The sequence below is a fragment of the Paramacrobiotus metropolitanus genome, unplaced genomic scaffold (genome assembly GCF_019649055.1).
Source record: "Paramacrobiotus metropolitanus isolate TYO unplaced genomic scaffold, Prichtersi_v1.0 Parri_scaffold0000085, whole genome shotgun sequence".
Lineage (NCBI taxonomy): Eukaryota > Metazoa > Tardigrada > Eutardigrada > Parachela > Macrobiotidae > Paramacrobiotus > Paramacrobiotus metropolitanus.
In genome coordinates, this window is record NW_026570305.1 from 497,975 (window position 1) to 519,935 (window position 21,961).

Here is a 21,961-nt window from a genome sequence, read left to right on the forward strand (position 1 = left end):
TAGCGCCATTGTACCATTTTATCTAAGTGCATTATAGTTATCTGTGGTATTATTATCTGATAGTGGTGGTGCGGTATTATTATCTATGTGATGTAATTATGTTGAATTACTCGTTTAATACTTGTAAAGTTTGTATCTTAGTATTTTTCTTATATTGAACTGCACTATTATTTTGTTATTTTGTATTGGTTTTGTAGTAATTAACTTTTAAAAATACCAATAAATAAAGGACGAAATAAATAAGGCAATATCTTTGTTTTCAAGTTTGAGTAGATCATACTATTTTATAAATATGCGACCTACTGAGTCCAAGTAACAACTTACTGGTAGCTGAGAACCTTTAATAATTATCATGGTACGAGTACAAAATATGCATTGGAACAAAACGGCCTTAACGAAAAAAACAGTTGTATTATGCTATCCTGATCGGGAATCATACCGATTTTACAAACCGAAAGTCAGCTGATGTGTGGTAACCATAAGTGAAAGTTGTATTTTAAAATATGCGCCCAACTGCGCCCAACCAACAGTTACTGCCAGCTCGTAGGAGGTGGTATTTAGAGTCAGGTGCGTGACACTGCGTGTTATAAATATGCGCCCACCTGCGCCCAACCAACAGTTACTGCCAGCTCGTAGGAGGTAGCATTTAGAGTCAGGTGTGTGTTATAAGTATGCGCCCAACTGCGCCCAACCAGCACTTACTGCCAGCTCGTAGGAAGTAGCCTTTAAAGTCAGGTGTGTGTTATAAGTATGCGCCCAACTGCGCCCAACCAACACTTACTGCCAGCTCGTAGGAGGTAGCATTTAGAGTCAGGTGCGTGTTATAAATATGCGCCCAACTGCGCCCAACCGACATTTACAGCCTGCTCGTAGGCGGTAGTATTTATTTTTAGAATAAAGTGTACGTTATAAATATGCGCCCAACTGTGCCTAACCAACAACTTATTTCGAAGGCTCAGAACTGCATTCTAGTAAATAGTTCTGTTTACATTTAACTCTGGAAACGTACAAGTGCGCAGTAGAAATGCGGAGATCTGTAGAGAACTGTAGAGAAAGAACTGTATATCTTTGAAAGTGAAGAAATTTCAGGGTCATAATTATATATCTTTCCGGATGGACATAATAGGATATTAAAAATTTGACATAATAGGATAATATCACAGTCTGTCTATCTGTTTGCAGAGTTCGCATTTGTTTGTTGTGTGGGGAGCATTTAGACGGCTTTGTTACCGAAATTTCCAAAAATTTCTAGGGTTTTCAAATTGACACATTTGTTGTTGATGACTGTCGATTGCGAATCGATGTTGACTATAAATCTTACCAAAAATCGTTAAGCGCTCCTTATCGGGGTAATATTAACGACGATCCATCCCTCGCCCTGTGCGTCCGCCTCCCTTGCCCAAATTGCCCAAAAAGGATAATACTCAGGAAGAACTGAAAGTCCTTCCAGAGTGTTCGATGTTACCAGAGGCAAAAGTTTCTATGCCTCAGGTACTTTCCTGCGTTTAAAGTTCGCTGCGTTCTGTCCTTCTGCATTTAAATTATTTGTCGTGTATTCGAAGATTTCATGCTGTTTCGATAATCTGAAGGTGAATGAACCATTAGAACTCGCTATTCTTCAACGGCGTCTATTTTTCGTAGGTGGTCGTACGGGATTTTCGCGGGAAGAGATGCATCGAGAGGTTTGGGCACTTTTGCCCTGGATGATTCAGCGGTGCGGGACACGTATGACGACTTGTCGGATTTGACGCTGGATCAGATGAACACGGTTAAGGACTGGGAATAACAGTTTCAGGATAAAATTTTTATACCTCGAGTATTTTTAGGTGAATAATTTCAAGAATTGAAATATGCATTTTTACGCTGGAAGAGACACTCAGTTCGCCCTATAGAACTTTTTATGGTCTAGTTTTATTTTTTAAGACAAAATCTGATGCAGCGTTGTGCCATAGTTATTTGTTGTTTTTAATAACCACCTTATTTGCAGATAAGTACCAACTGGTTGGTCGTCTGCTGCGACCAGCTGAGGAGCCAACGGACTATACTCTGGAGGAAGAAGAGGAAGCCAGCCAGAAATCTGCGGCGGATAGTCTCGAAAACAAGACTAAATGAGCCAATTGCTTCAAGTTGAAGCCTTGGTGACGGGCCATAATTGTCATTTTATATGCAAGCACATGCCATGATGCCGATCTTTTTTGATTCCATGCTAAAGTTTAAGTAATTTTTGGTATTTTCGCAGGTTTTTTGGTATTGGGGTCTGGGGTAAATTATTTCGTTTGTAAGCAGGTTTCTTGTCATTCAGTCGTACTCGACGCATGGATCAGGTTAATTGTTTTTTGTTCAAGATTTAAGGTTTTGAAATGATTTGTTATCCGTTAAGGAAAATCACGTTTCGATATTTGTTTTGTCGAAAACGTAGAATAAAAACTGTGTCGCAAATTCAAACTTTTAAACCGCCTGCCACTTGGCCGCCTCCCCCGAGGTGGCCGCCCGTTAGGTGTTTAATAAAAATTCGCGTGAGCAACTGTTGTTGAGTGCTATAATCGCTAAGAAAGGCCAGCCGTCTTAATAATTTCAAGGATTTTTGTGGCAGCCGCCAGCAGCGCATAGAAGAGTTCTTTTATTTGTTTTACCTATTGGATATTTGGGTCTAAGTGTAAAGGGCATTTGCTTGTACAAAGTATGAATCAAAGTACTTGAATACGAAAGAACACGTAGCAGGTACTTGAATTAAAAATGCCCGTTTGCGTACAGTGACAGACCGGAGACAGTCTACAGAAACACCATGCTTTTCTCTGATTTCGTGTATTTTTTTAATTTTTTACCTCTTATAGCAGAAATTAAAATCGGTTCGGTATCGGAAGTTGCATAATCGCAGAAAACATGAACTGTTTGTTACACGCATTGTTTCGAATTTTTTCCTAGTGACGATGGATTAATAATTTAATACCGCTAGTAGCACCGGATTGAAATCCTTAATATTATTTTTGTTAAAAATGGCTAATATGTACGCAGAAAATTTGTCTTTGTGAGTTATTCTCTGGATTTTAAAAATATATTGGTCGTTTTTAACAGACAGCAGACGAAAGTAACTGTTGAATTCATCCGCCACTAAAGTCCCTTAGTACATGTACACTGCTGACAGGAGGGTTTTCTTAGTCATATATATTTCGTCTATACATAATTAAAAATTAAGATAATACTGTCGATTTATTCAGCAAAATTGCTTGCGCTGGGAGCATAATTATGACATCTCATATGATATAATAATCATATTATCACAGTGCGAGTATTACCTTGATAAAACATCTGAAATGTATAATCTCAATATCTTAATAATTATCTTATCTTATAAATATAATATAACATAATTCGTACATCTGTTTTGAGATCAGTTTTTTATTTTAAAACTAATGTGGAAAGACGTAGCAAAGTGACCCCATGCCGAAATTTTTTGATGCCACAAAGTTCAGACTTTACTTCAGCTGCAATTTTACAGGAAAATAAGGCGCTAATTTAAAATCTAAGGTATTATTTCCAGATGTTGTCACAAAGTTTTGAGCGGTGCGTTTCGTTTTTTATCTCACCAATAATATTATGGAATGGATAAAAAATTTCAGTTGCCGCTTCGTGCACCTGGTGACCAATTCACTGAATTAATATTTCTTCGAATTCTCGATCCTACCCTAATACATACGATGTAATTCGATTAAACTAGGCTTTACTCTGAAAGGTCAATTTATTATTTGCCACCATGCATCTGAAAGCTGAGAAATGGAGAATTAACGTAATGGTATTGTTGTAATAATTTCTTCAAATTTTTCGTGGCTTTAAATTGAGCGGAGCGGCAAACGCAACTGCCGAGGGAAACCGTGAATGTGTAGCTAATTTTGCATATAATTATGTATGTAGTATATAAACGATGCAGCATTTCCGCGATCAGCAATGGAGAATATCGGTATCTGTTATGCGCGATGAGCATACCGAGCATACCGATGAGATACCGATTTTGGTGTGCGCGCGTATACGTCACACAAAAGCGTTCCAAACCAACTTTAAAATACTAACTTACCTTAGAATAATTACTGTAGCCGCGCGATAAGTTTTCACCGCTTTTAGATCCGCGCGCTGCTTGCCCCCGTCGGACAGCGCATACGTTTCGTAGAACGTGCTGCAGCGTGTGCGACGATTTCCGTATACCAGACTCTGTGGTGCAAACTCATCGCGCGGCTACAGTATTTTACCACAACTGTAGAAACCACCATTTCACAAAAAATATTTAAAAGTAAAGCATACTTTTCTCTGCACAACGCTAACTTTCTTATGTTCATACGGAAATCGCTTCGAAAATGTTTAGCTCGTTAGGTGAATCTTCAAGCGATTTCTATCTGTAGTGCTTTAAATAGTCACTGTAAGAAAACTTGACCTTTGAAGTTAACGAATAAGATGTCAGTCGTTACATATATATGGTGATAATTGTTTTATAATGTCATGCCAGGAAAATATTGGGCAGAGGGTCGAGTTTCGTCTGCATTGCGGACGTTTTCGTACAATGCAAGTTCGAGTTGGTCTTTGTAAATGGATTTCTCGGTTATAGCTTTCTGTACACGGACTGCGTGAAGAATCTGAATTCGGATAACGGGTTTAGCACTTTCTCGTGTGCCCTCAAATACGAGATTCCGGCATTGTGTGATTTATGTGCGAAATTTATCCCCGACGACCTGAGCCAGGACAGCTGCTTGGTGATCCTTGAAAAAGTAAGACGCACTCTGTTTTTACTGAACTAAAATAAAATCCGAAAAATGGAGAAATTGGTCCGTTAATAATCTCCATGGGCTTGTTTCAGGCAGCGGATCTGAACGCCCAGGCTGCTGTTGCGAAGTGTCTCGATGTGATTGATGCGTTTGGCGCTGAATTTCTGAAGTGCGATGCTTTTCTGACTGTAAAGCGTACCACTCTCGAGATGATAATCAAACGAAACACTTTGATAGTGGAGGAAAATCTTGTTTTCGAGGCTGTGAAAAGGTGAGTCTCCAGTACCCGGTTTTCCTTAGGCGATTGTTATGCACCATCTCGAACTCATAGAAAAACACTACTACAAAACTTTTGATGTCATGATTTTGCAGATGGGCGAGGCACGCATGTGCCGCTGCGGGTCTGCAGCGATCCAGCAAAAACTGCCGGAGACAATTAGGATCTGCGTTTTCGTTCATTCGGTTCCCGCTGATGACCTACAAGAAAATTCTGGAACAGGTTAGACAGCCTTCCTTTTCGCCACACTTGACCTTTGCACCACAAAATTACGAAATTGTTTTTTAATTTTTTGTAACGGTTTGTCTGTAGTCGCATTGGTTGGGTTATGAAGAACTGGGGCAGATCATCTCCTGGAAATATGCCGCCGATGGCATCGTACCATCCATGGAGTATTCCGGTACTCCGCGAGGCGCCCAGCCCATGCCGCCAGTTCCACCGAGAGGCCACCATCCGGTCGGAACCGTCCGAAATGAGCGTGAGCCGTCAGTTCGCGAACTCCCGTACAAGAAGTCCGCACAATCTGTTGCAGGCAAGGAATTAGGATATCTGAAAGCAACCGCATACCATCTGTTTTCTGCTGAAGAACGACGGCGCGCCAGCCAGGCACGCCATTGCAGCGTCATCACTCAAGCCGAATTGGGGAAACGCTGGAAAGAAGCTCATCGAGACACCCGCTCACGTTATGTGCAAATGGCGAAAGTGAAAATCGCGAAAAAGAACAGCACCAGCGCAGTGAACCAGCAGTGAATGCACGCGAATATCCAAGTTCGCGAAAATCTAGCCACACCAACGCGGCTGCGAAAATTTATGAGGAATTAACGTTTTTTCAAGTTTTCTGTACATGGTATAGTATATGTTGTCTGACTTGATCATTAATCTTTTACAGCTATATTCGGCATTAGGTTTTTTTAGTCGTGGTCATGGTCGGTTTTTTTAACGCGTGATTGTGTCGCTTTGTACATCATACAACGGCAGCTCTACGGAATTAATCTTTGTTGACCTTTGTTTGTGTTTGCTCGTAAAGTGTAATTCGATGTAAAATTATGTTACAAGCGATCTTATAAACTGCGCAGAACTATGCTTAACAGCGAAATTAAGAATAACAATAATATGGACGATGCGACGATGGAAGAAGAATTGCATAAATTGGTCTCGCACAAATAGGTGTTCGAAGTCAGGTCAAGCCGGTTGTACAAAGCCGGGCCGCCGGAATTAATACGCTGACAGCCGCGGGTGACAGTGCCATCTGTAGAAAAAGCCAACAGCAAATGAATTATTTATTAAATCGCGTAAACGAATTATTGTTTACGCTAAGTAAATTATGCACAGCGGGTTAGCGACACATCGGCATTGAATTACCGGTACATCTCTGAATCCAACGATTTTGACAGATAAGCAGCTGAAGATTTTCCTACTATGTCCTCCTAAGATTTTCCTAACTTGTTTCTTCATAGTATATAATAATTGTTGCCACTTATAGTAATGGCTGAGGGGCACACTACAACGGAAATCAAAATTAAAGAAAAGTTTTCTATCTAAAACAAATTTACTCCAATAATAACTAGCTTGACAGTGAGTAATTATAAGTAATTCGTACTTAGTAATTAATAAATTTGTGTTTAAGGTTGAGGGTTGGTTTCACGCAGAACATCGAGGTAACCGACAACATACATTTTGTTGATAATGTAACGCGCTTGCGTCCAAAATGTAAAATGTTGTACATTTTGCTAATTCGTTGTACGAGTATTAATGGCGTAAGCATAATGCTTGTTACACGGTGATCGCCGCAAATGCACTACTCTGTACTTACGGAAAGCTTGCAGCGTGTCGGTGTGTGATTCGGACACAGTCTTGGTGCACACGAACTGACCACTTCCGAACTCACTGCAAGGACGCTGTTTCACCGTATTGGTTTTCGGGTTGAACGGATCCAGACAGGATTTGTCAACATCCGTGGCGCTGCCCTGGCATTCGTAACAGGAAAGTCCAGACGCTGTACCTGTAATTTTTTAAACAACAATGCATGGACGAAATCCATTGTGAAGCTACACGGCAATGAAAAAGTACAGTATTACTGAATATTACGTATGCTTACTGTTTGCGAGGATTGCACAATGCTGGCTTGGAAGTTAGACAAAAGGGTAATTATTAAAAATTAACGTAAAGAAAATGCATATCTTAATACTGTAGATTACGTAATTTAAATATTTACTAGTACATAAGTAGTCGATCACATAACTTTACAACAAAGTCTTACCGCTCAGACATGCCACAAGAAATACAGCAGCGAATATACTCGTATTAAAGGTCATCATTCTTATCCTTCAAACCTACACCGTAAGGGCTGTACAAAATCTCCGGTCTGACGATATAATATACTTTCTCAGAGCAGTATTAGAGAGCTTGTCCACCTCAGAATCGCAGATAAATTAAAAAGTATAAAGTAAAAAACTGTACCCGGACACCAACTTTGAATTCAACTTTAGCGCAGATTCAAGAAGTACAGTCACCGGTGAATGGGTGATTTACTTTTGCAGTGATCAACCGTTAAGATGTAATGCCGGAACGTCGTGAATGAGCATGCAATATGCATCGCGATCGTAGTTTTTACTTTTACGTAATCGCACACTGACAATATATGTACATAGTCTAAAGCTAACAAAATTATGCCGGCTCAACAAAAGCGCCACAGTATCACGCACTATACTTTAAACATAACATAGTAAGGAATGCGTATCACTAAAATTTAACCATTTCTTCAAATTTACGCAGTGCCTATATTTGGCATTATCGCCCAAGACAATTTTCCCGGTATTCAAATATTAGAATTTCTGTACTCGTAGCCTTCCGGTACATTTTAAGAGGGGCAAACATCATACTCACCTAGCTGCAGCGTCGATATTTCTCGGAAATACACACAACTTTTCGAAAGCTGATGTAAAAATATTCCTTCGCAGGAAAAAAGCCCAAAAAAAATTCCAACTTGAATTATTAATTGCCCACTCTCAATAAGCTAACGTGGATTTAAAATGAGGGAAGAATTCAAAGATAGTCAGTATGCACCAAACAATCGTGCCACAACACTACGATACGCATCGTAACTGTTGCCTTATAAACATATACGTAGTTTATTCCGCACTAGATATTATTCTATTGTCACTAGATATTATTATTCTATTGTCAGCAAGTCATGGGTTTTAGATTTTATTGCCCAAGAAAACTGATAACTGCTATTCAGTCAACAGCCGACGCAATTTTATTTCCAATACCCCCGTTTCTCCCGCCCAGATTTTACACAGACAACAAAGGACTTTCACAAATTTAAAAACTACCAAAAAATTCTCAACTACAGGGAAGAAGGTACAAAATGTAAAAAAATTAATACACACGAAAACAAATGCCACCGATATAAACAACGCCGATAGGAATTAATTATGTACATCTGAAACCTTAAAAAATGGAAAGAAAAAAGCATCACGTGAAGGGAACACAGTTAGGCGAAGAGAAGACGCCGCTTGACTTTGGAATGCACCAGCGCCTCCCGCAGTAAATTCGGGGGACTGCGGGGCCGACTGTCCGGATCCTGCGGCACCTGGTCGCTCTCGTCCAGACTCAAATCCAACGGCGCACCACTGCTCGCCACACTCGACGCCGAGTTCACGCTGCAAAAAAAAACTTCAATAAATACGCCTGCCTATTTTGTTCGAAACGCCGGAAAATCCGTATTTAACATTGTATTTAAACTGCAAAATATTTTGATTCAAATTGTCAACTCGCAAATACAGCGTACATGTATGCTCCAGCCATCATATATGTACATTTCCCATTACACATAATGATAATGTTTTAATAACCGTTACATACGCGCCGGTTAAATTATGAAAGTAAACTTAGTTAAGCCCCTTCTGGTATTTAAGTACGTACACAAGTACACAGTACAACTTAGTTAAGTACACAGCTACGCCAATCCTTCAAAATGATAACTGCTTGTAACCTCATTACTAAGAAAAATCGCAGAGTAACAAAATCCGACAACATGACAGAAAATTTAAAAAAGTGTTCAAAAATTGACGACTGAAAAATGTTACTTCTATTCTAAAACTTTACGTTAACGGTCAAGCGGCAGAAAAAATAAACAATTTACCAGAGATAATCTGTAACTCACAGATCGTTAGATTAAAATTAATACACTGACAGGGACTACACAGGCGAAGTTATCAGCCACGACACTACGATTGCTTTTAAATTAATGATAATTTTTACGGTCAAGTTGGTTGTCGCTCCTCATTTCAGCTGTGAGCAGGTGACAACAGTCAAACTGAATCAATTTCGCATATCTCTCCTCTGGACATTACGCCAATATATCGAACAGTATGTTATGGCATGGCGAAATCAGAACGCAAAAAAAGAAGGAGAATTCAATAAATTACTGAATTATACAATTGATGAATATGTAATAAAACAAGATCAATGAATAATTAACCACAAATTAAAATAAAAGCAGGCAGTTGTTAATCGTATACGAAGAAACCATACCAAAACTTACAGGAAATTCTGGCCGTTTTCCACCGACAGACGTTTCCGTGGCCGCTCATTAGAGCCCGGCGCTTTGGGGATGAACCCGTTCTTCTTCCTGTAGCACTCCGGAACGGGCAGTTCCGTCGGGTGACACGCCGGCGTCTCTTTATCGCTCTGCGCCAGTACCAGCAAGCACTCCTTCGCGGACAACCGTTTGGCGGCGTTAAACAGCAAACAGCGCCGGATGAGCTCCAAAATCACCAGCGGGGATTGCGGCAACACACTGGACCATGGCCGGGCTCCACACGCCGGAAACTGGATAACCACACCCCCCACGGGATACTCCGAGGGCAGCGGTGCACCGATCACCTGGCAGATGGCGTTCAGCTGGGCAATATCACAGTTACCTGCACAGCAGACGAAAATTATAACTATCAAGTACACGGTTTAGTGCAAAATTCGGGATATTGCAAAAAATTGGGATATCATTTAATCCGATTGTATAAAGCAGTTTTCTCGGTGTTAAAAAATGTAATCATTTTACAAGCTTCATTATATTAAAATTCAAATAGGCGATAGCCACCAAATTAACATTAACACAAAAGCGTTGATCAAACTGGTACTCAATAATTTAAAACTAAAAATATTTACGTCACCAGAAATTTACACCCAGGAAAACTGATATGGTTTCTTGCATCTGTATGCAGATTCAAGATGGCTCACGACAAGAAATACTGCTTATGCCACTGCACTACGATGCTTAAATAAATACTGTGGGCATATGGAAGCCAGTATGTACTGTGGACATTCGTCCTCGTACAGCCCGGCTACACAAACATTATAATATTACTATTTAATCCCAAAATAACTTCCAAAAAAACAGCAGTATCAAATGACAGAAGTGCCTTACCGACAAACAACGGTTTGCGGATGTAGAATTCGGCCGCGATGCATCCCAGCGCCCACATATCCACAGGGAACGCGTACTCCCGCACGCCCAGCAGGATCTCGGGGGCGCGGTAGTAGCGGCAAGCGAAGGGGTTAGTGAAGGCGGCCTTGCCATTCAGCTGCTTACTCGACCCCAGATCCCCGATCTTCACGTCCCCGTCCACGCTGACCAGCACGTTGTTGGGCTTCATGTCGCGATGGATGATGTTCTCGCTGTGGAGATAGGCCAGGCCCTGCGCGACGCCCTGCAGGTAATATTTCACTTGTCCAACTGTAAATAAAAAATACGGTTTTTCAGTTATTCATGTATATCGCTACAATTATTCAGTATTATTCTGCTTTAAAAAGCAGGCGTTCCTAATAAATAATTAACTAACTGCAAATCAAAAATACGGCTCGTTAGTTATTCCTCTACATCGTATTAATATCAAAATAAAAAATTATTTACGTATGCCGCTTGACACACGGTAGTGCCAAGAGGCAAGAGCCAAGAGATAATGGGCAAGGAAGTTACTCTTGCAATTGATGAACACATTGCCGCTGTACTACGTCGTCACTCAACATTCATGAAACGTATTCGCAACTTTCACTGCGATGTTTACACTTTCTCTGTCACAATGTCAAAAATATAAATTCATAACAAAAAATGCAATAAACCTGCGGAATATTCTTCGATTAAAGTCATTAAATAACTACACCAATTACCGGAGAAGGCCGCAATGCCGCGGTCGACGATGAGGGCCTCGAGGGTGAAGTGGACATACTCCATGACCAGCGTCTTCTGGGGTCCGTCGCAGAAGGCCGACAGCAGGCGCACGATGTTGGGGTGGTCGAGGCGGGCGAGGATCTCCGCCTCGCGGAGGTGGCAGGCCTCGCTGATGCCCAGGTGGTATCGCTCCTCCTGGCTCAGCAGGCGCAGATGCTTGATGGCCACGATGCTGCCTTCCTGCAGGTCGCAGGCCCGGTACACCGTGGCGTACTGGCCGCGGCCCAGGATCTCCAGTTTGTGGTAGCGCCGCGGGTCCACGCGCTCGTAGAAACTGTCATCCTCGAAACTGCAGAAAAAAAACAATATAGAAAATTTCGTGAAAATCTCCGAAAGTTTTTGTTGCACAGAATTTCTGATAAATATCGTAAATTCAGCTTTTAATTTTAATCAATAAAACATATAAAAATAAGAATTCGAGTTGTAAGGCTGAATAAATAAGGAATTTAATTTCACAATTTATTTTTACAATTTGGTAAGAATTTACCAAATTCCATCTCATGGCGTCCTTGGCACATATTTTTTGAAATTATTAAAAATCAGCAGTATTAATTAAATTAAGCATTTTTTTATTTTTAGCTTCATAATCAGGGGATACAGGATTATTGCAATTTTATAGCAGAAAAAATAATTATTTTTGCGAGAAACAGAGAAATAACACTATTATAACAGTATTCGGCGATTCGCGTTCAAACGATTATTAAAACTGCTGCGACAGCGTGTACATGTACTTAATATTTATAAATTTGCCATCAAACAGTTAATTTACAGAAGAATTTACAGCTGGCATTATAATTTACTAAAATAATTCAGGAAATACTTAAGGCATCGCCAGAAGTAAAAAATGCACCGTTTGGTTAGGTGCAGAAAAAAATTCATAAAAAATAAATTACTTATTAAAAACAACAATGTTTTACAGTTAATCTACACGAAAATTAATGCATTGTTTTCGTTACCTTCGTTCGGTATCCTGCGAGAAGACGGACTCATTGGCGGTCAGCGTGGACTGCGAGCTGGTGGAGGCGAGCGTGTCCGCGTCAGACGACTGCGTGTGAGTGCAGCTGCACGCGAGTCCTTCAGCGGATTCGCATGAGAAGATGAGCGAATCCCCCGATTCAACCGACACACCGCTCGTGTCCAACAACTCCGCTTCCTCACTCATTGAACCAATTACCCGCGCCGATCAATCCGATTATACTACGCCGCGGGAGCTCCGTGTCTGGCCGACGAAAACCCGAGCGGCGAGCGGAAACCCAAACATAAACAAACAATTTCCCAATTTCGGAACGCGAAAATTAATTTCAGGTAAGTATTAAACGTTACACTGCCACGACTGAAAAACAACTCCTGCTGATTTTTTAAAGCATCCAAAACTTAAAACGTTTGAGTTCTCGAATAATTAATAAATAATCATAGCCAAATATAAAATGTAAACTGAAATTTCAAAAATCAAAAGCAATTTATTAGGTCTTAGGATGAATTTCTGTGGGAAAATGAAAAATGTTGTTTGGCGCGTCGATTTTGAGCGCGTAAAAGTAAGAAACAGCATCTGATTGGCTGATGCATACGCTGTAAACTATGCGCAGCCACGCCCGTTCCCCGCTCCGATAACGGAACGATACGTCCCTGTTACGTATCGGCTACGTTGAAACGCGTGCGCTGTACGAGAAAACGTACCGTTTCACACTCGGTTGATTTCATGATTTTTCGGTTTTCCAGCAGAACGTTGGAAATTTAAAAACTGGTTTTTAACGGCTTGACTGAACTTTAAATCATCTTTTCCATTCTTCATTCTTTCTTTCCAGGCACATCTCAATTTTCGAAAAGATGCTTTTATGTTTTATCACTGTTTCATGTTTGCTCTGAGGAAGCGTGCAGGCGCGTAATAGCCAGCGTGAAAAACCGGATTTTTTTGCCAGCATCAGCAGCAACGCGCGGTGGTCTGCGCAGGTTTTTATTCAACTGGCTTTTCAGTTTTCACATGTGTTCCGTTGTTATTTTCCAGACGGCTTCAGTAGCCAATAAGTTTTAATTCTCTCTGCTGCTTTGCAGGAAGTGCAAATAGGATTTGCGGTGTGTGTTTTGGCAAGCGTCGGATTGGCGTTGTTGTGCATTATGCGGAGGACCTCGATTTTTGGATGATTTTGGAATAATTCGGAGCCGAAACAAGTCAATATTGACTGTCTGGATTGGAATGTTTCCTTGTCGGATGTTTGGCAACGGAGATTCTCGGCGTGATTGGCGTTGTTAGGAATGCCAGCCGTCAGAAATTCTTGGTGAGTAAGAATTATAAAAATGGCGTAAATAATTTTATAAATAGCTGGGAAATTTTTTGAGACGCTCTTTTAATTTTTGGAAAGTTTTAACTTTTTAGTTTCTATTTTGAATTGTAATAGTTTATTATCAATAATAGCGACTTTGCAGCTGGCATTTCTGACGTTATTTGAGCGAATAAATAACGTGGAAATTTTTATTTATTTTCAGTGGAATCGATGCAGTTTTCTCATTTATTGCATAATTTTAATGTGACTGATTATTGCTCTGCTATTTATTATTTTATGAATTACCATCTTGCATTTCGGAATGTTTTCAAATATTATTTTGGAAAACGACCAAGCATCATAACTGGCGATTTATTTTTTAAATAAATTTAATTGATAATAAATATGCACGCTTTATTTAATTTTTATTGGAATTTATGATCGGTAAAATTATCCAGTTTTGTTTTGACTATTTTCGGAGGCTGAAATTTAAAAAAAAAAGCGACAGAGAATGATGTCTTTATTGTCACCAAAATGGATTTGCAGTATGCGTTTGTTTTGTAGCCAGTTTTAAAAATTTAAAGCTTTAGAAAACCAGTTTTGCCAAAAGGAACACTTGGAGCTTTTTCTAATGTGAACGAATAATCGCTTTTCCAGCATAATACGAATACACGTTGTTGTCGACCAGCATTTGCAGGCATAACAAACAGCGTCTTGTAACAGTGTTGAAAGGGAAATGTTTAGATTGCTGGCGCTGAATCGGCGCAATCTTCGGCCAGAAGAAGTGTTATGCGGCACTTCTTTTTGTTCAATTGGTCAATTCGGCGGGGCTTGTTGAAAAACTGACATATGTTGCGGTTGCATGTTTTCTCTTTCGTCAGAAAACGGCGGGCAAAATCACCAACGCTTCCGTACGTTCACATGGCTGATGATGAAATGACCGTTTATGTACATGTGCCTCTTCAGCAAAGTTTGACAAGTGATTTTGTAATAAACGCTACAATTGACAGAAACGCACTGCGGTTTCATGTTGTGGCACTTTTCCCATCCAGCGGAAATAGCGAAGACACCTGCATAATAATTACGCATATGTTATTTCATGTGTTTGTTTCCTGTTTTTAATTCTTGCGCAAGGTTCTTAAGTTTTCCCTGTCAAGCTGTAATTTATTTCTGACGAATTTTTTTTTAATTTTTTGCGACATTTTTTCGTGTAATTGCAAGCGTCCTTGCATTTCCGGCATTATTACTAATTTTTTATCTCCGGTTCTACTTCTGTATTTTTTATTGTGTTTTTTACAGCTTCTTTCGTATTTGAATTTTTTAAAAAATGATATTTTAGAAATGTAGGATATAGAAATGTTTTTTTGGAAATAGATTAGAAAATAGAAGAAAACTACTTATAGAAAATAGTATTTTGTTAGAAATAATTAGGAAATAATTTAGGAAATATAGTTTAGTTTTTTTCGTGTACCTTTTGGTCTTTTACTGTCGGAACGGCATAAGCGTTACACGGTCTTTTTCAAATCCGCAAAGGCGTATTATACTTTTTGGTTTTGCCACCGTTTCTTGCTTGTTTTATCGCACGCGTTTCCGTTTCGTAATTTAATAGCCTGTGGTTATTTTTTCCAGTTCGTGTGACCTTTTTTCTCGTCGCTCGCAGTCGGTGCGCATTTTAAAACGCGATGTGGCGGTTGAGATTTGTTGGAACCGATCTGCTAATTAGTTCCGTCGTTGCTCCGTTTTTTCTCTTTTTTTCTCGTTTCGCTTTCGCTGCCAGCCGGTTGTGTAAGCGCCAAGTTGGCTAATCGGTTTGCAGAACGGAACACTGTGCGATCGCTGCCGGCACTGCGCACCGCAGAAGAAAACGAACTTTCTTTTGTTATGGATTTCTCTTCAAGTTCAACTTGACAGATATTTTCTTGTTGTTGAATAAATTTACTTTCCTCGATACATTACAGCCGGCATACATTACCGTATCCGTTGTTTGCCATGGTTATTTACGGTGCCGGAAGGAAAACTAAACTATGTTGTTTTAAACATTATTTGCTGCTACTTTTTTGAATTCGAATCGTGTTTCGGGAACGAAAATTGTAATGCATTAAAAAGATCGACGCTCGGTGTTTATGTGGGTTTGATAGTGGGGGCTTAGGTTTATTGGTTTTTTTTTTTATTAATTACATTAATTTTATTTGTGGGTTACAGTGGTTTATGTGATTTTACCTCTGTACTGTCTGCTCTCAAGTCCGTAGGCTGTTTACAATTTTAAGCACTATTCGCATGCACGTTTAAGTAGGAGATCGTAGTGCAGAGGCAGTTGATCGACTCTCCGAATCCGATTCCGATTTGTTTACCTGCTTTGTTAAAACTTTACATTTGGAGCGGCACTAAACGGGTTTAATATTTTGCTTATCGAAAACAATTTAATTTTTAAGATTTTTGGGAATAATTACGGTATCAGGTATTCTTATTAACTGCTTTGAATCGGGAACGAGCCAAGATTATAGGTAATATATAATTTTAAGAACTGCGAACTCGCCGCAAATTGACATCTCATATTTAATGAGAAGCATAATTATTGTCATTTTTTTGCCAGAACCCCCAAAAAATATTTAAAAGTTAAAACCGTGTCAAAGAAGCTGTGCATACAATTAAGCAACATTTCGTGGTTCTTTTTTGTGGATATGTTATTGCGAAATTTTGACATTTGGGCCGTCGTTTGTGGGGTGTCGTCACACCAACTGCCACCGCATCCGGCACGTAAATCACGTAAACAATGTGCTTCTTATCAGCAACATTTGCTTTCTTATCGTGAAATGTGTTTTCGTTGGCCTGGTTTTATTCTGGATTGATGATAACACAGAGATACAATTGGCTGGCTGCGCCGTGTGAGAAATACTGGCCGGCACCGGCGAAGAGTGGAAAAACGCTTGCTCCGTGCAGACGGTGAACTTTCCAGTCGGATGGTTATGAAGCATGTCAGACCACTCGAGCAATCTTCGACGGTAGTGTTTTTTTCTTGACCGTTTACTCTCAACCCGATAATTGTTCTCTTTGCTGAATGGAATACGACTTTTCGAGTTTTCGGCTGTGTTTGTGTGGGATTATATTTACTGTTTGACAGGTGGGTTGGGCTTTTTTACGAAATTCTGCATAATAATGCGCGTAAAATTGCGACTAAAAAAGTTTAATGTTTGACAAATTTATTTACTTATTGTCTTCTCTTAATTTATTTAATTTTCGTTTATCGATTTTTTGAAATTTATCTGTCAAAAAGCTGTCTTCTACTATTAAGGATTTGTTTTATTTATAAATATTAATAAATTATTATTATTATTGTTGATTTATTCTCCTAGTATTGCAGATTTATTAATTTTAATTACGATAATATTTTTAATTAAAAATATATTTCTTTTACAGGTTAAAAAAGCAGTTATATTTTTGTAGCCATTATTTGAAGAGTGTTTGTCAATTTTGAGGAAAGCACACTGGTCCTTTTCCTTTTGTTACCCTGTGTCATCTGTTTGAATCGGACTGACTGCTGGCGTAACAGTAAATTGTGCGTGTGTTTTTTTATCCATTCTGTCAATGTTCTGCATTGATTTTTTTGTGGCTTCATGCCCGGTTAGTCATATTTGATTTCGTGACATTAGCCAGTATAAATCTGCCACCGTGCTCAACCATGCGCAGCATCTTTTCAGCGTGATTTTATGCAGCATAAATATTGCTTTATCCGGATGCAGTGTTTAGGTTAAAATCTTTTGCAGGTTGTAAAAATGATTCACTTTGCTATAAAAAAGTGTGTTCTTGCGGAGCTGTATTTCGCAGTACTGGAGCAAAATGTACTGTGAATTTATTTCAGCTGCACGGTCAGTAAAATAAAATATTTGACCTATTTTTGCGATAACAAAATAATTAAAATGTCCCTAAATCTTTATGATATTGCCCGAGATCTGTCAATCAACTATCAGGCCAAATATTTGATTATTTTTGTTGTGAAAGATATTAAAAATCCATCCAATATTTTCTGAAATATGGATCCGTCCAAAATTAAAAAATTATTTTGCTTTATATGCAGCGAATTTTTCCTTTCTTGAAACTGCTCTGAATTACAAATTTCTCTCTGGAAACGGTCTTGTTTGTCGCTTACTATTTTTACACAGAGAGGTAGTCGAAAAAATTATTATGCAAAATTACATGAAAAAAATTCCGCAGTCAACAGACAGTAGAACGAAAAGCAAACAGCGCGGCATATTTTTTCAATGGATGGCACTATGCTGCTTTTTTGCACTGGATGGGCATGTCAAGTGGTAAGGTCGTATTGTGACTGGGTAATTTTATCCTGCTGGCCTGGGTTGTGTTTGGCTGTGTGCTGAATAACATATTTCCGTTGTGAGCCCGGTGTGTGTGCTGGTCGAGCTGGCTTGACCAGTTGGATGTTACTGTAAATAAATCAGGCTGGTATTTTTTTCATCGGCACACACTGCCAGCCACTCGAGAGACACCAGACACTTGAGAAAACATTTTACATTTCCGCTGCCGATCAGACTGATCCGCCGGCACCGGTTGCCCACTGGGCGGTGGCCTTGAATCGATGCTCCGAGAAAAAACTCCAACGCATAATTTGCACATGACGAACTTTGCGCACATGTGGTTATGGCTTTTTTCATTCGCTTCGGCTGGTACATGGCGCGCTTTTTTTCCGTAATTTGCATGTGACAACAATTAATGCAAACGGCACACGAGTACACACACTGCTGCTGTGTTGAAATTGTTGTGTCAACGTTGTTCGCTCTTTTTATTTTGTATATAAATGTTGATAATAATCTTTGAATTATTATAACAGAATAAATGTGTCGTATTTTTAATAATATAAATGCAGCATTTTGCAATGCGCTTGTGCGTGGTTTGTGTTGTTGCACGATAAATTTATTATGTTTGGAAAACAATAGTCTGTACCCAGATTTTTTATTTCGAATTTTGTTGGCTGAAAATCCGTTGAAACGTTTTAGCTTTATCTGCACTGGTAATATAATCTGATGCATATTCCCGCTGTTTCATAAATCATTTTGTATGGGTTTTTTTTTGTTTTCGTTAGGTTTCGTTGATAATAATTCATAAATAATTTATTTTTGTAGCGCGTTTGCAGGCTTTCGATTTCGACTGCAAATGTTATTCATCCTAATTGATAATCCATATTTGATTTATTTGTGTCTCGATTTAGTTGGTCGAAGTCAGAATGTCGTGAACTGCGATGTTTGTGTTTTTAGCTGAGCGTGAATAAGCGATGTAGTGTATCGAGTGCATGACGTTTCGCGTGACACATTTCGGTCAGAATTCTGTATGATGAACTGTATTTAATTGATTATCTTCATCTGCACATCGTTTACACTGATCCATCATTTTACTGACATTTTACTTTATTTGTACATTTCCGTAATTGAGATCACGGTTTTTGTTTCCGCTTAGTAAAACCGGTGAAATCAGGCCAATTAATATGTGACTTTTGCAGTATTTTTTTGGGAGTACATATAACATTCGATCGACTGCATTTGCTGATATTGAATTTAAATTGGATCAATAACAGTTCCATTTGTTTGAACAAAATAACGATACTTACATTGAAATTTGTGTGGCACTGCTATTGTTTTAAAAAGACATCCAACAACGATGAAAGCAGAACGTTTATATTTAAGATCTACGATGACTGATATTTAAAAAAATCATTTTTAAAAATGAATAATTTAAATTTAAAAAATATTTTAAAATAACTGGAAATTGTGTAAAATTCGTTGCTTGTACATATATTACGGTAAACACAAATCACGAGGCAGCTGGGTATATATTTGTATTTATTTGATTATGCGCTAAGGGAATACGGAAGACTTCCGTCTGCTGGTGCTGGCTCGGCAGCTCATCCAGTCTAGTGTGTTTTGACAAATCCGCTAAATCGCTTGGGTCCACAGCGCAGTGCCTGTGTTGGATGGGTGTCAATATGTCGGTGGAGATTTTGGTCCCTGACAAACATCTGCCTCTACACACCGACTGACAACACTTGAAAAAAGCAAATTAGGTTGGTTTACATGGCGAGTGTGCGGGGGATATAAAAGCCTCTTAGCGTCAACCGGCACTCGTTGCCAGTCAGCTGGGAGTGGAGTTGTCTTTCCTCCACACTTGGCGCAGAATCTGACATTTTTTTGGAAACATTTTTGTTGTGTTTATGATTGGTTTGTTTGGCTAATTTTTACCTGATGCTGCATTGGTGAGTTGTAGACAAAATATGGATGATTTTATAATTTTCTTTTATTTTGCGCTGGTTTGTATATCTGCAGACAGTAATGCTTTTGAATCAGTTTTATCTTTTTTAAAGGAAACTTTTTATGTTTTTATTAATTTTGTATTTTTAATGAGTCGCCTCTCGTTTTTTTCTCGACATTTTTGGCGTCTGAAATTCTCCAGCATATTTTCTGTTATTTATATCGCGGTTTTGCTTTGAGGTTGTTTTTTGACGTTATTGGAAATTATTTGTATGGGAGCGTTTTTAATATGCGTGGCATTATGATTGTCTGTGAGCATTTCCCATTATTCCACCCTTTAGTTCATATTTAATCAGCTGAATACATTGTTGACCCCGCTGTTATTGTTGCCGATTTCTCGTTGAGGTCAGAAAGCAGAATAAATTAGGTGATACAGATTGTCAATACTGCAGTACCGAAATGCCCACGCATGGCTCATGGAAAGAAACATTATTGATCATTATTCATTGCCACTATATTTGCTGACATTGAATTATGATGGCATACATGCAACGTTGAACGCCTGCAACGGCTGCAAAGAGACCATAATGTGTAACGTTTTATTTGCACCAGAATTTTATTACATTTTCTGTAAAATGGATTTGGCGGTTTATGAAGTTATAAAATATTTTTTCTTATTTTTGTTTATATTTTTACTAGTATTATGCATTTGTTTTTTGCAAATTTGCGATTTTTCGTTTAGTGTCCGAAGCTGCGATATAATGGTAATTAAAAATTATCATAGAATCAGACTTTCTCGTTTACTAAACTGCATTAATCATCGATAATTACGGTATTTAAGAGAGTTGGTTTTGCGGCTAGTAACAATGACTGTTAGCACTTGTAAACATAGTTTTGGTGAGTAATATGTTTGTTCGCGTGAGGAAAAAAAACAGGAGCAATCGCCGTTCTTATGACTGATTCATCAGATAGCGCTTTCTTGTCGAACGGAAAAAGTTTGTCAGAATTATTTCTCACTGTCGTGTAGAGTAATTCTTCTGCCCGTGGAAATGAAGTGGCTAACTGAATAATTGGAAGTTTTGCATTTTAATGTGTTTGCCTGTTCGCACCGAACGGACTTGTCAAAGGGAATTAAATTTGAGAAATGGCATATGTCGCTTTTCGCTGAATTATTCTTGTGTGTGCGAGTGTTCGAGCGAAATTCATATGTTCTGCGTGAGCGTGAATCGGTGATGGCGAGCTGGTCAGTGGGCAATTTTCGATTTCAGTTTACCGTGTCCGTTTCCTTGAATTATGGCCGTCTTCTGAATCTAGGCGTCTGACTTGGGAAAATTGTTGTTGTTTGTCTGAAGTTTGTTTTCCTATACATAAAAAACGGGGAAATTTTTCTGTTGTTTAACTTGAGCTTTGTTAATCTTGGACTACCTACGAGGAAAGTGTGTAAACTGCACTTCAGTTATTTACTAACAAGTAACGATTATTCAGTGAAATCGTAGTGCAGTGGAACGTTAGGGGTATGTCAGTTCCTTACTGACCACATTTGAGACATTTTCCCGAATAAAAACGTTTGTTGACTATATAGAGATGATTTTTAAGATTTTCATTTCAAAATTATTTTATTAGTTTTTTGTGATATCTGACGGGTTAGTTGCAATCGATCGTTTACAGTAATTTTAATAATATATTTAATTGCGTTTTTCTTTTGCGTTTTGCGTTTTTCTAGGCAAAAGTATTTTTATATATGTTTTTCTTGCAGATTTATGAATGAACGAGTTATTTCGGCAGCCGAAGCGTGATTCACGATGAGTTGCCGTATCCAGCATGCCGGCCCGGCAGCCCTCCACGGCCACCACGGGCACACCACCGCCGCCCGGGCGCACAACGTCTCCAGCTTGTCAGCCGGCGAACAGGCCCGCGCCGAGAAGCTCTTCGAGGACTTTTGTGCCGCCGTTTCTTTGAAGCACATTGTGGGATATTTCCAGCAGTTCTGCGAGTGCGTCAAGCTGCGGCCCAACGACTACCGGACCTTCTACGGGCGATTGCGGGAGCGCATGAGCTTCTCGTGGAAATGGAAGCACTTCCAGAACAAACTCGACAAACGCGCCGCCCAGAAGGAATACGGCAAGGGACAGATTTGTTCCGGCAATAAGGTAATTAATTAATTGTAGCACCTGTTAATT

At 39.2% G+C, this 21,961-nt stretch overlaps 4 protein-coding genes across 9 annotated transcripts in view; 2 read left to right on the top strand and 2 right to left on the bottom strand.

Annotated features, from left to right (window-relative positions):
* Nucleotides 1-292: 292 nt before the first annotated feature.
* On the top strand, nucleotides 293-2,319 carry LOC129596036 (membrane-associated progesterone receptor component 2-like). Its single transcript, XM_055493191.1, is given in 3 exon segments — nucleotides 293-312; nucleotides 1,642-1,816; nucleotides 1,993-2,319. Coding segments are annotated over 3 exon segments (315 nt in total). The 3' UTR covers nucleotides 2,113-2,319.
* A 3,691-nt stretch (nucleotides 2,320-6,010) lies between these two features.
* LOC129596062 (uncharacterized) lies at nucleotides 6,011-7,599 on the bottom strand. The gene is made up of 3 exons (XM_055493223.1): nucleotides 7,292-7,599; nucleotides 6,845-7,033; nucleotides 6,011-6,280 (listed from the first exon to the last, which is right to left on the bottom strand). The coding sequence occupies exons 1-3, from the start codon at nucleotides 7,347-7,349 to the stop codon at nucleotides 6,093-6,095; spliced, it is 435 nt and encodes a 144-aa protein (XP_055349198.1). The 5' UTR covers nucleotides 7,350-7,599; the 3' UTR covers nucleotides 6,011-6,092.
* A 684-nt stretch (nucleotides 7,600-8,283) lies between these two features.
* On the bottom strand, nucleotides 8,284-12,746 carry LOC129596041 (cell division control protein 2 homolog 3-like). The gene is made up of 5 exons (XM_055493196.1): nucleotides 12,223-12,746; nucleotides 11,206-11,555; nucleotides 10,463-10,771; nucleotides 9,581-9,959; nucleotides 8,284-8,696 (listed from the first exon to the last, which is right to left on the bottom strand). The coding sequence occupies exons 1-5, from the start codon at nucleotides 12,426-12,428 to the stop codon at nucleotides 8,528-8,530; spliced, it is 1,413 nt and encodes a 470-aa protein (XP_055349171.1). The 5' UTR covers nucleotides 12,429-12,746; the 3' UTR covers nucleotides 8,284-8,527.
* A 244-nt stretch (nucleotides 12,747-12,990) lies between these two features.
* The window catches only part of LOC129596079 (protein-methionine sulfoxide oxidase mical3a-like), a 39,898-nt gene continuing 30,927 nt past the window's right edge, over nucleotides 12,991-21,961 (top strand). For 3 of the 6 annotated variants that reach the window (XM_055493247.1, XM_055493245.1, XM_055493250.1), the window contains exons 1-3: nucleotides 12,991-13,216; nucleotides 13,319-13,542; nucleotides 21,538-21,931. In XM_055493247.1, the coding sequence (XP_055349222.1) occupies nucleotides 21,584-21,931 (348 nt within the window). In that variant the 5' untranslated portion in view covers nucleotides 12,991-13,216; nucleotides 13,319-13,542; nucleotides 21,538-21,583. Of the gene's footprint in view, nucleotides 13,217-13,318; nucleotides 13,543-16,432; nucleotides 16,649-19,641; nucleotides 19,787-20,838; nucleotides 21,025-21,537; nucleotides 21,932-21,961 lie in introns of those variants that run through there. The other 3 variants (XM_055493246.1, XM_055493248.1, XM_055493249.1) reach the window with 3 other exon arrangements.

What these genes read in the sequence shown, in the direction of transcription:
- LOC129596062 (XM_055493223.1), bottom strand. Translation starts at nt 7,349, where the DNA reads ATGATGACCTTTAATACGAGTATATTCGCTGCTGTATTTCTTGTGGCA. An exon ending in TCTTGTGGCATGTCTGAGCG is followed by an intron (nt 7,034 to 7,291) that starts GTAAGACTTTGT and finishes AAAAAATTACAG; the next exon opens with GTACAGCGTCTGGACTTTCC. An exon ending in CGACACGCTGCAAGCTTTCC is followed by an intron (nt 6,281 to 6,844) that starts GTAAGTACAGAG and finishes CTTTTTCTACAG; the next exon opens with ATGGCACTGTCACCCGCGGC.
- LOC129596041 (XM_055493196.1), bottom strand. Translation starts at nt 12,428, where the DNA reads ATGAGTGAGGAAGCGGAGTTGTTGGACACGAGCGGTGTGTCGGTTGAA. An exon ending in CGGCATTGCGGCCTTCTCCG is followed by an intron (nt 10,772 to 11,205) that starts GTAATTGGTGTA and finishes TTTTATTTACAG; the next exon opens with TTGGACAAGTGAAATATTAC. An exon ending in CCGCAAACCGTTGTTTGTCG is followed by an intron (nt 9,960 to 10,462) that starts GTAAGGCACTTC and finishes TCTGCTGTGCAG; the next exon opens with GTAACTGTGATATTGCCCAG.